The 17,044-nt window shown below is 29.5% G+C and overlaps 1 protein-coding gene across 1 annotated transcript; it reads left to right on the top strand.

Moving 5' to 3' along the window:
- Positions 1-983: 983 nt before the first annotated feature.
- On the top strand, positions 984-12,795 carry LOC112599221. The gene is given in 5 exon segments (XM_025346039.1): positions 984-1,535; positions 5,963-6,089; positions 6,092-6,115; positions 6,118-6,457; positions 12,377-12,795. Coding segments are annotated over 5 exon segments (1,329 nt in total). The 3' UTR covers positions 12,663-12,795.
- Positions 12,796-17,044: the final 4,249 nt, after the last annotated feature.

Below are 17,044 nucleotides of genomic sequence, written 5' to 3' on the forward strand. Positions count from 1 at the left end.
ATAGACAAACATTAATCACCATACAAGTTAACTGGTTACAAAATATAGTACCTACCTATATCCAACAAACATAACAAAAAATCCAAAAAAAAAAATCATTATTAGACCGACAGCGTTCTACGAATACACTTCGTTATTAAATAAAATATTTTTTATAAATTAAATAGTTACTATGATGTACACAATTTCAAAGTGATCCGTTTATTAGCGCCCCTCCCCCACATCTTACCTGCAGTAAAGTTCGTGTATGTGAAACAAAACTGAAGAATGCGCATACACAGTCCGTACAAGCTTGAAGACTTGTCCTAGTAATTCAATTTTATTGCATTCCTCAAGTATTCGAAACATAATATCATCGATTTCGTATGAATCGACAACCATAAAGAGAAGTGAAGAGAGTTCACACACGTTCATTTTTAACGATAAACAATGCAATCGCTCTTGCTCGAAAAACCAAATGTAATGGTTTTACAACTGGATAATAACGATTTACGAGATTTGCGATGTTACGCAGGCCGCGTATGAGAATTCTTCATCTCCGTTTTGCTTATACGAATTCGATATTTCAGCAGACAAGACGGAGAGTTAAACGGATCGTGTACGGAATACTTAAGACTTGAGATTTTTACAGTATAGAGGTGACAGTAGGCAGTAGTGTAGCTACCGCAGGAGCAACACGGACACAATTGGGGACAAATAGTACGATTTTTCATACAAGAAAAAAATTATGCCTATGAACAACCAGCATATCTCTAATCGTGCAAATATCTACGATTTTCATTTATTTTGTTATCAATTTTCCACGGCAATAACGCCTCATTACTTTTTTAGGTACCAAGTGCGTGCCCACACACTTACAAAAAAGGCTCAGGTGGGGCTTAAGCCCAATCAGCCCTACCCGTGCGTACGCCTACGGTCGACGTTATCATATCATATCATATCATATTATATTATATTTTATTATATTATTATCTCGCGCGATTATGGCACTGCAGATATTACTGGTGGTGACCGCGGCGGTGGTGATGGCGATATCGTTACCGGCACTGTTGCAGGTGAACGGGATCGGGCTGCCCGTGGCCCGGTTGACGTACATCGTGAGCGGAGCGCACCTCGAGTGGACGAGGCCCGACGATCGGTTGCGGGCCACCGAGTCGGGCGAGTACGTGGCCCGCAACGTGGCCCCGGCCCGCATGGCGATGAGACACGACGGCGTCCTCTACCTGGCCATGCCCAGGCTCAAGCGGGGCGTGCCGTTCACGCTGGGCGCCGTCGAGTACGACCCGTGCCTGAGCACCATAGAGCCGCCCGTGTCGCCGTACCCGTGCGCGGCCGCCCATTGGAATGCCGCCCGGCCCGGTTCCGGTTCCGGTGGCCCCGGTGACTGGACCGTGGTCAACGTGGTCGACGTGCACCTGGACGACGGCGGCGTGCTGTGGGCGCTGGACGTCGGCAAGGTGAACTTGCTCGAGGACGGCGCGACCACCGTCGTCCGGCCGCCGATGGTGTTCGCATTCGACACGGACACCGACGAAGTGAGTACGCTATTTCGACCGCACGCGCCTGCAACACCGCGGGCGGAAGTATCGTAACATGTACCTGCAGTGTCTGCGCCCGCCCCTGATCACACGTGGGACAGTCGCCCAGCCTTTCTAGATAATGTCAGATGGGCGAGTGGTGGGTGGTCGCCAGTAAATTATTTAATCATTTATAACACGGTGGATACGAATATGCCCTAAATTCATTATTTTAGTCGACGGTAGGGTGGAGGTGTGTGTTTGTTTTTGCCCCCAGACTGTTGCAAAATAAATTCGAGCGCTACTTACCTCTACTGCCCTTTTGCCGAGTCACATAATTATTTTATGATTATAATTGCTACAACCGATTACACCTAACTGAAACAACTTGATTGGATCACCTGCGGGTATGAAAATAATATTATGGAACCAAACATTATTTGAACTTTGAAATGATTAATAAAACGTGTAAAAGATTATTGCGTTGATTTCGATTTATCAATATTACAGCCGTGCGATAACAAAATGTAAAACAACTTATTTTAAATTGTGATATTATAATATTAGCAGAAGACTGCAATTCTCGGTAGTGCCACGGTTTAAAAAAAAAGACATTTCAGCATATTATTATTATTTAATATCCTATGATCGAAATTTAATCGATGTGTAATTTTACTCGGTTCCGATGTCCTTGTAGGTATGTACGTACGTACTTTTAACTAAACTTTTGTTATGTGTACTCGAATTAAACTTTGAGAAATTAAATTTGACTTCAATTTTTTATCATTATATTTTTATTATAGTAACATAAAGTTATAGTGACAGTAAAACCTGTTTTTTACGGACCCTTGTTAAGACGGAATCCTGTTCTGTGATGAAATTTATTATGGTCCCGACAGATTTCTATAATTTAACATGGGATTAAACCCTTGATAAAACTAAACCTGTCTAACGTAAAACGAGGAGCTTTTTTTGGTCCCATAAATCATAAATAGGTACCTTTAACAAACGGAAAAAACATATCATAAAACGAACAAAAATATTTTTGGTACCCACATTATTTATTTTGTTATTAAATAATGATTAAGGTCAACAATATTAATACGTGTCAATAGATTACTACATTTTATCTTGAATCTATATTATCAGTGCTCATTATTGTCACACCGTATAATTGAAGTTTTCCTGTCTTTCGTCTCGTCTTATTTGTTCTCACAATGTCTTCAAAGATTTGTTTTAGCTTAAAAGAAAAAAATGAAAGTTATAGAAGAAAGTTGTTAATTATTGTTAAAGAAAAAACTGAATAAAAACTTTACACAAATTTTGGAGTTTTTAATTGTATTTTAATCTGCTTACTTTATTTTATTATATTATTATTTTATTAATACCTACTCAATATTATGTTCTTAAAATTTTGGAATTGAAATTTATCATTATTTTGAAATATCTAATTAATATATATTATGTAATTACGTATTTACTAAAAATTAAAATTTATTGTAGCCTATGATATTTATTAATTTTCAACACTTAAATTTTTATTAATGGCCAGAAAATATTATAACCTTAAATCCTAATCATGCAGAATATTGTAACTCTATAGTACGGAATTTTCCTTTTTTATTCAGTTACATGGAAACCTGCTTAAAATGGAAATTTTTATTGGTCCCGTGCAATTCCGCACAGGACAGGTCTTACAATATATGATTTCTAGAATATATCAATGATATTCGAATAACTATTTTATAGATAATTAATCTGCATAATTTATTTTATTTTATTATATAATTATACATTTTAAATTTTAAATGAAAAAATCAAATTTGTATGTTTATTTTATATTACACAATACACTTACACGGCATTGAGTTTAGATAAAACTTAATACACGTATGCATTTATTAAATTTTACAGACTTACTCGTATAGTAATAGATACTACATAATATTATTATTAAATTATTCTTAAAAATCAATTTCGATATAAGTAAAAATAATGTTTTTTCGATAGTTTTGTTAGTATTAATTATGAAGTCAATAAAAATAAATTAAATGTCTTCGCCAAAATGAGCTCAATAAATGCTTTAAACTTTACATTTTTTTAAATACTTTTGACTAAATAAAAACAATTTCTGAAAATGTTTCTATTATGCTTTCACAAATAAATAACTAAATTTAAAAACTACAAATGTGTGAAAAAAAAGTTAAATAAATTTTAAGGAAAATTCCTCACTCCGGGAATTTCTAATAACACGTTAAACTATGTTACAAATAAAAACATAAGAATTTCTGTAAACACGTCTTAATAATCGATAAAATATTTCTGAAAAAACACTATACAAACAATAAAAATGTATATTACATTTTTATTTAATCGTATCAAATAAAATAGAATACCCTTATGCTATAATATAATAATTAATTTTGTTAATTGATAACAATTTATACTTACAACTGATATTATATTTTAAATAGGTCTATTGAACTATTACAACAGCTTACTTCATCGTAAAATTAATGTTTTTAACGATTTTCTTATCATAAAATGAGAAAATATAAAAAAAATTCAAACGTTTTAACATAAGGTAATGAACACATTAACCAAGCTTGTTCAGTCGTTTGCATATTTAATTAATTTTTAAAAAATATAAACGTTTATTCGCTCCTTTTAAACGAATTTTACCGTTCAAATTGATTTTCTATTTTAATTACCTAGAACACCAGACAAAAACTTTTTACTCTCTTAACGATTGCAGCATTGAACTTCTATAAAATAAAACAATTAATTAATTAACAATCACGGTTTAATATCAACCCAAATATCACAAGCATAGTTTGAGTAAAATTTTGTTATAACTAATTTTTAATAATACATATACCTAAACCAAGTATTATACTATAATATAAGTGAAATACGGGAAATTTTTAATGAGTAAATTTAAATAGGACGTTATAAAAAAAAATTATTATAATATACATGTTTTTTTCAATACAAGTACGGATGTAACAATTTTATTGACAGAATGATGTATCTGAGTAATGAGCACTATCATCTATTTTATTAGTTACATTTGTTTTGTTTTTAGTTTATATTTATACCACTTACCTTGATGTTATTACTGCAATTTATTACTATAATAATCTAACTGTATATATTTTTTTTTATTACTTTATTTATGCTATCAATACTTAACTTGGGTTATTTATTTCTGTCAAATATCAAAAAATATACATTTACTTACAGGACTTGCACTCGAATAAACCAAAACACGTTATACTCCTAAAAAAACCTTTAGTAAAATCCAATACCCATAACCCTAATATATTTTACAAATTTCACTCGTAGTCCGTAGATGATGTGTAATAATTTCGGAGTTCGAGCTTGTAATAATATTAGTCGTTTGATTATAACTATTGACATAAATCAGTTAAAAAATTACAATAAATTGATATTAATCGTTAAATATTTCTCGTTGCCTATCAAAATATTATAATATTTATGCCATTAAAGTTCGTAATTTGTTTCATTCATTCATTTTTTTATTTTTTATTTATTTATTTTTTTTTTTTTTTTTTTGTATCGTCCAACAGTAATATTCTTTATGCGGAATGAAATAATATTCTGAGAAATATTTTATGACCAAGAAAAATTTATATCGATTAACATAATTTGTTGAAATGTTTTATTCCGAAGTCTGAACACCTGAATCCAAACACCAAATAAGGGCGCAAACTCCTCGTGCGCACTCGTCGGACATAAATTATCTATACAAATTTTCCGTCTACAAACTGCAGAGTTAAAAAAAAATATTTATCAAAATAACTGTTCGTACACAAAAATGTAGTCTAATAACCGTTCACAGTGTAGCAAAACTCCAAACATTATCAGTAATTTAAAATTAAATTATAAGATACGGCTTATTGACGACCAGTTTCCTAAACAACAATGCCGTAAATATAGATTATAATGAAGTGCTAAGTAAAAACGCCGTATTTAAAAAAAAGATACGGTAATCTTTCCTAGCAAACTGTGATTACGGCGTTTTTGCTTAGCATCGATTATATTTATTTACAATTGCGGCAATATTTGTTTCTTATAAACACACATTTCTCGATGGATAACCATAGTTACGGCATTTTTACTTGAAAAAAACGTGTAAATCTGTAATGTTAAACGTAATACAGAATAATCTAATTTTATTTTTTTTTTCTATTTACGGCATTCTTTCTTAGGACGGCAGAGTACATATCACATATTACATATATATATATTTATAAATAATAAATTATATTATTATATTCGAATTAAATGGTCGTATATCGAGTAAAATAAACTGCCATCGTAACTGCTCGAATACCTTTTTTATCTGAATAAATCATTATCGTACTTGAAAATAATTCGTACAATAACAATGCGCCCCGCGCACTCCACTCCGGTTGTTGCAGATAGTGCGGGCGATCGACTTGTCGCGGGCGACCACAGCGGCCAGCTGCCTGCAATCGATCGCGGTCGATCACAGCCCGACCGCGGGCCAGTTCGTGTACGTGTCCGACGCCGGCCTGGGCAACGTGATCGTTACAACGTGGCCTGCGACAGTTCGTCAATGTGCACGTGCCGGTGGGCCCGTGCGGTCAGCGGGACGTCATGTACATGGCACCGGTCCTGGCCGACGTGCTGGACATGGCCGCGGGCCGCGGCTCTGCCCGCTACCGGCGGCTCTACGTCACGTACCTGTCATCGTGCGACATGATATACGTCCCGGTGCACGTGGTGGACGAGTCGACGACCGATCTGCCGACGGTCAACGTGGGCCAGAAACCGTGCAAGATGATCGTGCTGGGAACCGACCGCGGGTCCGTCATCTACTTCCGGACGGACGGCGATACCGGCGAAATTCTCAGCTGGGACGTCAACAAGCTGTTCCGGCACGAAAACTTTAGGTAAATCAGACCGGAAAAAATAAACCTTTTTTTACTGTAAGTCTTAATGAGCGGATGAGCAATATTTACTCGTTGTCTTTACACTCGGACGGTTATTTCGTAGTGATTTATTGCCCTGGTTATTCGAGAAGTGCGATCATTATGAGTTTGGCGACAGTATATATATTGTAGAGCCATCGCATCACGCCCACCCATCCATCTACCCACCTCCTAATTCGTCAATTACTAGTCGGGCCGATACACGTGTTATCCGTAGGTTAATATTATAACAATATAACGTGTGGGTGAATCAAATATAGGCCGCGTCGATTTTGTGAGGAACAACAAAAGCGTTATCGTTTCTTACCGCCGCGACTCCCGCCCACGCACGCACGCACACACGCAATAATAGACGCGAAATTACGTATATGAGTTTACTCGGTATGTTATTTAAAAAATACATTATATATCTCTGGTTATTTTTTTTTTTTATTATTATTATTATTATTAACGAGAATTAGAGTGAGGGAAAGAGCGTGAAGAAAAACCTTTTTTTTTATTTAGAAGACCCGATATTAGATGAAAGCCGACGTTTAATATATTGGATATCGGATGTTTTTTTCCCCACTTAAAAACCCATGTTAGACCTAATGTCAGGTACATAGTTTTTCAGCGTGGAAAAAAACAGACAAGTCATTTACGCACTCTATACTTATCCATTCCATTCTAACGATACATCTTCTCAGTAAATTCTATTTTCCCGTCGCTGTCTTCCTCTCGAGTCATTATATTCGATAATGAGCCGTTGTATATACCATATATACTACCACTACCTACGTGTAATAAATCGTTTATCGCCTTTAACTCCAACCAACGACATGTAAACGATACTGAGTAACCATCTCTACACACGAATATAATCTTTCCATACCATAATATCTGCACTTATATTATACGTTGTATAATATCTTACTTCCATATTAATTTTCATATAAAATCGAGTATCTGTTATCTGTTATGTAGTAAATGTCGGATTACGCATAAAAAATTATTTTTCAAATAATAAATTTGAAAAACATATTAGCGTGTTTGATAAAAAAAAAACATCAAATAACTGCAATTGTATAAGCAACTATGACTGATATTTGATGATTTCAGATTTAAATTATTCCTATAAATCCGCTCAAACAAATACGCATTAACACGTTCTAAATCAGATAAAAATAATACTACGATAATATTATAATTAAAAACGTATCTATTATATTTTAGTTGCTTAAAAAATATTCCTTATGCACATAAACTCAATATCGTGACAAACGATAATTTCAGAGACAATTATCCCTGAGATTATTTTTAAATAATGAATGGTGGTCGGTGGGTCCTCTAATTGTAAATGCAATATGATTCTCAATAAGTAATTTGAAATATAATTAGTTGTATTATATTATGCATTAATTTATGTTAGTCCCTCAATCATTTTTTGTGTTTATAATGGTGAACGAGTCCTTGGTAAATTTTTCTATCCTTCTAGAAAATGCTCAGTTCATCGCACAACTGCATAAACTATAGCGTTTTGAAACGTCGAGGTCATGATCAAACTCTTGTTTTATGAATTTTCAGTTTTAAAAACGTTCCACTAACAAAGTATTATTATGCTCACACGAGCTTCTCAAAGAATTATAGTGGCATATCTTTTTTATTCCATTTTGGGTTTTAAAAATAATAACCACGAAATAATTTATTCAAAAAATAATAATATTATTAATGACAACAACGTCTGAAATAATTAATCGTTATTTTTCAGTGTTAATATATTGTTATACATTACCGCGTTCGTATAAAATGAACTTTTATGATGAAAAATAAAAACTTTTAAACGTCAAACGCGTGCCGCGTGCGTATGTGTGTGCGTGGATAATTATTATAATGAGACGTAGTATATCGTATTCACATATTATATAGCTGGTCCATACAACTGTTTCACGACTGAAATGTCAAACACTGTTTGATAATACAACAATTAGGTACGGCTAATTCGTAAACCGTTGCCGCCTAGTTCATATAAGCCCGACATGTGGCTCATAATATCCCGTGTGAACCCAGCTTTATCCACCGCAGTGCGTGGCTATAATATAATGTAGGTAGTTACTGATTTACAGTTAGTGTCTATATGTATAGTTTGATATGGCGTGTGTAACAATGTGTTCTACAGCGTACAATATTGCACTCAAAGGTTTAAACTGTTACTATTTTAGCTCTGCGCTGTCCCGCTGCACCACCAGCTAAATTATTATAATCATTATGATATTGACATTGTTAATCATGCCTATTACTGCAGTAAATGTAAATTGGATATTATTATACTGGTAGGTCAATATATAAGTACTATAAAATATATTTATTTTTTTTTTTTTAATATATACATATATACGCATAAAATAATCTGATAATATATACAGTGGTTCTAATAATGTGGGGTTATGTAATTATACACTATATTGCATTACTATTATAATCTATATTATGCAGTATGTTTTACTTGACGTATAAGTAAAACGATAGATTTATTCACAAAATTTAATACGACCCACGTTTTCTATTAAACTTTTTAATTATCAACTAAATTATGCATAATAGTACACCTATAGTATCAATGATGTACTTGTGTTAATAGAGATAGGAGGTCAAGGAGCAATTGTCACAAGCACCAAGTTCCGTAAGTTTTCCGTGTTTGAAGTTCAAAGACCTTGTATAATAAAAATTGTTCATTTTTACTATTACATTAATCATTTTACAATTTAACATGTATTAATAAAATACATAAATTAAGTGTCAATAGTAATTTTTCAATCATTTGAATAAGGCGAGTAATAGTATATCCATATTTTATAATTGTTAACTGTCTAATATAACAAATAAATAAAGCTTTTGCTCGAAAACTAAAAAAAAATTGGTATTATAACATTAAAACGATATTTCTCATATTTAAATGTCTTTTATTTTCTGACATTTAATTTTTTTTTTTTTTTACTCATAGTTAAGCACTAGAGCAATATAACCATACTGCCAAAAAATAAGTGAAACTGGCTCATATAACAATTTATCGATATTTAGGTAGAATTTGTTGAAATATTTATTTTTTTAATTACCAATACATATTTCATATACTTATGACAATAATTACACTAAAATTACAGTGAATTTTTTGTAATGATTTATACCAACTCACTACACACAATTCAATTTGCTATAATACTAAACGACGAATAATTTCAATATTTTTTTATTCACGTCAATAATTTTGAACGATTTCAACTAACTAAACTTATTAACCAACTATTGAAGAAATATTGTAATAGATATTTTTATTTATTTTTAAATCTGTAGAAACTATGAGTAAAATCGTAAAACAAATTAATAAGTAAAGTCTTGATAAATAAATATAAATTTAATAAAATACCCAAAACAAGACGCTCCGTTACTTCTAAAAGAATTTGTATTATGTAAACAAAATATATTCGTTTAAATAATATTAATAACATTAAGCTTTAAATCATGTTTTATATACAAACTGTTGAAGTAGACGGCTGTCAGATACACTTAATATTCCCGATAAAACGTAAGAATATTAATTTATTACGAAAGATAAAAACCAATAATGTATTATCTAATATCTAAATTATGCAATGAAAAATAATGTCTTTTAAATGGATATGATATAATTCTTTTCAAACAATACTTTACAATAGGTAAATATAGTTTGAACACAACGATATATTTAACCTTTAAACTAAGTTTAACATTCCAATCGCAAATTATACAACTGTTTTTATGCTGTTAAAATTCTAAAAACATTAAAACAAACATATGATATTTATAAATTCTATCTTGTCTTGTCTTATCTTCACTACAAATATATGTTTACCCTTAAATATTAATTATGAAAAATTTAAAATGTATATTTACTTAGAGAAAAAAAATAATGCTCCAGCCGAATGGAGAACAATATTACAGCAGCTAAGTACTAAGGAAAAATTGTTTTAGTGAAGTTCATTCAAAATCCTTACATTAAGCTCCATTTTTCATGTACGATAAAATGTAAATATTTTATATGTTGGAACATTTATACCAACTTCTCATAAATATTTATAACGCTGATAGATGATTTTAAAAAGTGATCAGAAAAATAGAATGTAGATAGATATTATAGGAAGTGGAATAGATGCAATATAGTAGACATTGGACACTAACACAGAAAAGTAACTACTGCATAATATTACAACATCATTCATTTAAATAATAATTGACACCTACCATTTTCAATTAAACAAATCATAACGGTTTCCTCGTAATCAAACCGGAGCCTAGAGAACTTTTTGATCATAAGTCACATAGTCAAAATATGAACTTATCTATACATTAAATACGATTTGGTCGTTTACCGTGGTTTTCCGTGAATTTACAGCGGATTTCGCATATCCATCAACACACGGTGCGCATTAATAATGAATAAAGTTATTGACGTCTGACTTGCCCTGTCTGACTTGCCCTCGTTACACTTGTAATAAATTTTCTCCGTATATTTTTATATTTTACTCTTTCCATCACATATATACAAACGCAAAACTATTTATATTTACTTATTTATTTATTCAACGCCCGTATAAATATAGACAGTTGAATCTCTGCGATCTGTCGAGTTCGATTGATGGGAGAATATTTTCACACAAATAATATCTATAATAAATACATTTCATTTACCAAATTAAGTTCTTCAGGTTCGAAAATCCAATACATATTTTATGTGTGTGTGTATGTGTGTGCGCGCGCGCGCGTAAGCACGCGTGTGTGTAACCATATACAATGTACATAATATATGCATATTGCATACAAAAAAGGGATTTGTTAGTCATACCTCTATGATTCTTTTCTTTTTTTTAAGAAATTAAATTAAATGTTATTTAGAAAAAGTTAAAAAGTATAGTACCTATTGTTCAAATTTATAAAACAATTAAGCTATTTCATTGTAAGTATTATAACACATTTCATATATTATAATGATGAAACATTTAAGTAATAATATGTAATAAATTAAATCATGATAGATCACCGACAATTATATATATTAATATAATATATTACAACTCATAATGCAATAATAAATCTATCACTCTATAAACTGTACAGGCAAAGGGCTCAAGTCTCATCAAAAATAATTTTTTTTTACACTAATTAATAATAATTATTTAGTCGCATATTTTAATGTTGATTTCATTTATTGTCTGTAAGCGCTACGACATTGATTTCCGAGCACTACACTTGTTTTATACGTCAAGGAGCTTTAAAATAAAACTATATCTTAACATTATTTTTATATTTAAAGTTTTTGGAAGTTTGTGGATGCTTTTTTGTTTTGAGAACATTTTTTGTATATTTCATAACAATGAATAAAATTAGATAAATTTTCATTTAAATTATTCCTTGGAAAAGTATTTATATCATTTATTTTGCTTTATCTTATTATTTTCATTACATATTATGCTTTTATACTTATTCAAACTAACAAAAAAAGGGGACGGTTAAACAACGGTCTGACAATAATTAAAATTTTCGTCACATGCAGAAAATATTTAACAGAGAGATTTTAATACCTAGGTCTTACACAAAAAAAAAACTTAATAATTTTGTAACATTACATCTATAATATAATAACATTAATAACATTTTAATTTTACTAATAATAGTGTGGTTTGAAAATAATAACATCTTTTTTTTCTGTATTTTAAATACTTTTACATAATTAGTCTCTCCGCCATTAATAATACCCTATTTCCAGATTCTATGTATTATGTATATATGTGTATATATATTATATATATAACATCGCTATGTTAAATACTATTATATAATACACATTATATGTGTATACTACTACAGGTCTATTCAACGCGGTCGAAAGTCCAGGATACCATTGATGGTAACTACAGGTTTCCAGGGTTACCAGTGGTCCATGGAGAGCAATTACGTAGATTTCCTGGTCGGCGACATCGGATGTCTGGGTGTCAGCACGAGAATCGAACCACTGCAGATCCGAGACGAATACCCCGATGACCCATGCTTGAATATGGTTCCGATGCGATGTGGTCAGAGCCCGACGACGGCGAAAACGATCAGATCGAATGAGACGAAAGTAGCAGGAAGGAGTACAACTATTGCCAACTAGAGACACGCCGAAACAATAGCTGTAGTTGAACAAACACCGTAGATATCTCGTCGTCAAAACTCCCGACCATGACAATGACAGTGGAAAATAGTTCCTGACCGGAAACTTACGCAATAATTTAATAATATTTATCATTATTGTTAAAAAGATTAAGTCAAATTCAAATAGGTACAATTCTTTGTATTCCAAAGCTTTTTCACGTACCTATATGATATAACTATGTCGTGATTTGTTGATTGTTATCATTAACGTTATATATATACTCTACGCATTAATTATTATTATTACTATTTTTTTTTTTATCGTTATTGTTATTTGTTATCTTCAAAAGTATATTATTCATATTTGATATGCGTTTTACAATAATATAGGCATAAAATCATTAATTGATATGTGCAATTTATAATTTATACTTTTTATTATTATTACCACTTAATACTCGTAAAATTTAAAATAAGAAATAACTATGATCTATACATATTCAATTTAAACATACTACCATTTTTGGCATATAAACTCCACGGTACAACATAGACAACTAGGTAACACAATATAGAAAAACTAGAATACATATATCTAATCATTTGACTATATATCACATAAACGATATTTCGTATCACCAAAAAATAATTGTCATACAATAAAACAAACTTAAATATTACAAAATATTAATAAAATTTTACCTAACAAATATTTCTTCTAATTTACCAGCCTTGACATTTTTATTTTAAATAATATTTTTCTTCTTCGCTGACCTTTAATTTTTGTTTGGTTTCTTCCATTCCATTTTCTACTTTGTTAATAATGACCCGTCACGGATAAGAATGATTTTTTTTTTCTAAACATATCAAAAATTAAATGATATGAATAATATAAATTACGAATATATTGATGAGAGGTACTAAAATAAAAAATGAAATTATTTCATATATTAATGGTAAAGACATTTAGTTGTAGGTCGATCATTTCAAACTTAAAGTATTTTTCATAAGTTATCCTAGTTGTAAAAGTTTTATTAAAATAGGTTCAGTTTAATACTTTTAACGTAATCGTATAACAATGACACTTACATGCACAACTAAATAACAATAACTACATGACGTAGGATAGTTTCAAGAAGCAAAATTATTATAAAATTACAGTCAAAACTTGCTAAACATAAAACAATTTTCCAGCATCTCTACACTAAACTTTGAATATTTGTTTAAGCGTGAATAACTGTAACACTACTTATATGTTACAAATTATAAGTAATACAATATAATCCATTGATTCAATTACATAATAGTAATTAGTATTAAATATCAAAATTTTCTGGATATTAAGTGAAGGTTTAACGAAATTGATAAGAATAGTGAGTTATAAAGTATTTAAAATGAAAAATATTATATTTCAATAATTACCTAAATAGTTGAAAGCAACAAAACATCAACAATGAGAAAGCTAAATATAAATGTAGGTAATAATTTAAATTAACTCTATAGGTACGATTTCAAACTGAGATAAATTTCAAAAACAAACCTAAATCGCTTTATCGATATTTAATTTGAAATTGCGTGTACCTATTATTTTTCTTTTTTTTTGTACGTCATCACTTATCACTAAAAAATAAAAATATTAATAATTTTTAAAAACTACAAATTTTCTATGAACAAATACAATAAGTTGTGAGTTGAAAATTTTAATTATACTGATACCTATAAGCTGAAATAAATAAACTTTGGTAATATTCCAAACTTAAAAAGTTTTATTGTAATTTGTGTACAATAATACAGTTTATTATTATTATTATTATTATTATAAAAAGATATTCTTACCAAGTTATGAATTAGTCTTCAACTGAAATTTCAAATTTAATAAATATGTAATAATTTTAGTAGGTATTCACTTCATCTACCGCTTAAACTTTTAAAAGTTGAAGCTATATATTGATATAGTTAGTTAAAACTAAGTTTATTAACTAGTTTTAACTTGGCCATTAAACCATTTGTTTTATTTTTGATATTGTCTTCTTAGTTATATTATAAATTTATAAGCTTAAAAGTTTCATCAAAAATTATTTTACAATTAAACAAAAGTGTTTATATTTCATTACGTATAATATTCATTTCGTATATTTTTAAACCGATTTAAAATCATAAAATTTTCATAGTACAGCCTGTATATATATTATATTATATTCATATATATATTATATCTATATGCATGTATGTTGTTTATATTATATTATGATTTATGAAACCATAGGTATCATCCAAATTCTGCATTTATTAAGTAAGAAAAAATATGTTGAATATTATTAATTAAGCTTCTGAAAATATAATTTTATTATCTTAAATGTTCAACCAGAAATTGGGATCGTATCAATATGAAGAAAAGAATAATTAAATAGTGATTGATATGTCTGATAATTGGTTTCGATTTTTTACGTTAAAAAGTTATATAAATGTTACATCATTATTTATTGTATTTCATTTTTCTTATTTGATTCCAAGCACTGAAAAAATAAGAAAACTGGCAAAAGTGTATAGGTACAGAGTTCGTTAAAAATTAAATTGACCATTAAAAAGTTATGGACACTTTATTGCTTCAAATAACTTCTGAAAAGTTGCTAGTTATTTATTTATTTATTTGTTTGTGTAACCTGATATTTTATTAAGACAGTTAATCATATTTATTTATGTTTATTAATGCATTTTCTGTACATAAATAGCCTGAAACTTTACAAACGCGGACACATATATGATGCATGAATTGTAAGTGATAGCGCCTCTCTAAAATCTCTGATAAAAAAAAAAAAATGATTTAAATAGGTCGAACTGTTGGAACTATTGAAGTTTACAACGCAAACGTAATCAGTGATATTATAACGTTCACGGACTGTATCCGATCGTATTTTTTTATTTTTATTGTGTAATTCTTTTAAGAGGATGTTACACTCATAAAATGTGATCGTAAAAAATTAGTTTTGTATTTCGTGCAATGAATAGAAATAATTTATTTGCAACAAATAATAAAGGACGAAATTTTCTGTTTTGTCTTAAGTTTATAAGTTGTTAATTTTATGCTTTTTACAGACAGATAAAAATGGTTATTTTTAATTAATATAATTAAACACTTTAGACAGCCGTTTGCTATGTCCTAAACAACTCGATCCTCATAGCGCTTATGTCATAATGGGTAAGCCAGTTCTACGCATTATTTGCAAAGTTATACTTATTGAAAGTAATAATTAGTAACTTTAATGCATATAAACTAAAAACTACATTATACGCACAAACAATACAGCTAGTCCATATTAAACAACACTTAACCTATAACACATTTATCATGATATTATAACATAAACCTAATAAACCTATAAAGTTTCCAAATATGTCTACAGAATGTTGTGCTTGTAAAGTCGTAACTATTTATATTCTTAACTTAATTTTTTTACATATTGGTATATTATGTTAGCCAATTACTTTCAGTCTGCATTTTTGAGAAAAAAAAATTCATTAATCATACCCTATAGAGTAGAGTCTTGGTTTAAACAGTGAAAGTTTTGATGTTTGTCATCGATATAAGAAATATATGTTATTGTGGTATTTTAACTATTAAAAGTTATAATTTAACTTTATTAAAAACATAGACACAATATGAAATAAAAATAATTATAAACCTAAAATATAAAATAATCAAAATAATAACAATTAATTATAATATTTTAAAATAATACTTATTTAGATAAGCAAATATAATAATATAAATAGGTATTAGAACAAATAAAAAGGTATGATTAAATCAATAAGAATTGTTGGTGCTAATAGTCTAATATCTATTTTAAAAGCTCATGAAATAAATAATAAAATAATAACTCCATAATTTTTTTTTTAAACTATATATAAACACCACAAAGATAAAAAAAAATTAAATATTTATATTACATCATATTATTGTATTAAAGTATAGTTATTTTAATAATAATAAAATATGTAAATACGAGTTTAATATAGTAGACACCTATTTAATATACTTAGTAATAATAAAAATTATATTAAACCAAAACTCTGAATCGTTGTTGAAAACGATTATCTCAAACCATCAAATAAATGTTGGTTGTTACCAAGACGAATTCTCTGTATCAATTAAATTTGACCAAATAAGAATTGAAGAAATTGTAATCAACCCCTCAACATTTCTATTTGACTGATCCCAAATTTGTTTTATTTTTTGAGAAAATTATAATGTGAGCTTGAATCCCGTCTACCAAATTATATGCATGATTTACCAACCCATGTTGCTTAAATTGTTGTAAACCCTCCAACAATCGGATAAATTATTGATTTTGGTCTTACCATTCATGCCTATGTACCTATCTTAAAATTTTGTAGTAAACA

The sequence above is a fragment of the Melanaphis sacchari genome, unplaced genomic scaffold (assembly GCF_002803265.2).
Source record: "Melanaphis sacchari strain LSU unplaced genomic scaffold, SCAv2.0 Contig4_pilon_pilon, whole genome shotgun sequence".
Classification (NCBI taxonomy): domain Eukaryota; kingdom Metazoa; phylum Arthropoda; class Insecta; order Hemiptera; family Aphididae; genus Melanaphis; species Melanaphis sacchari.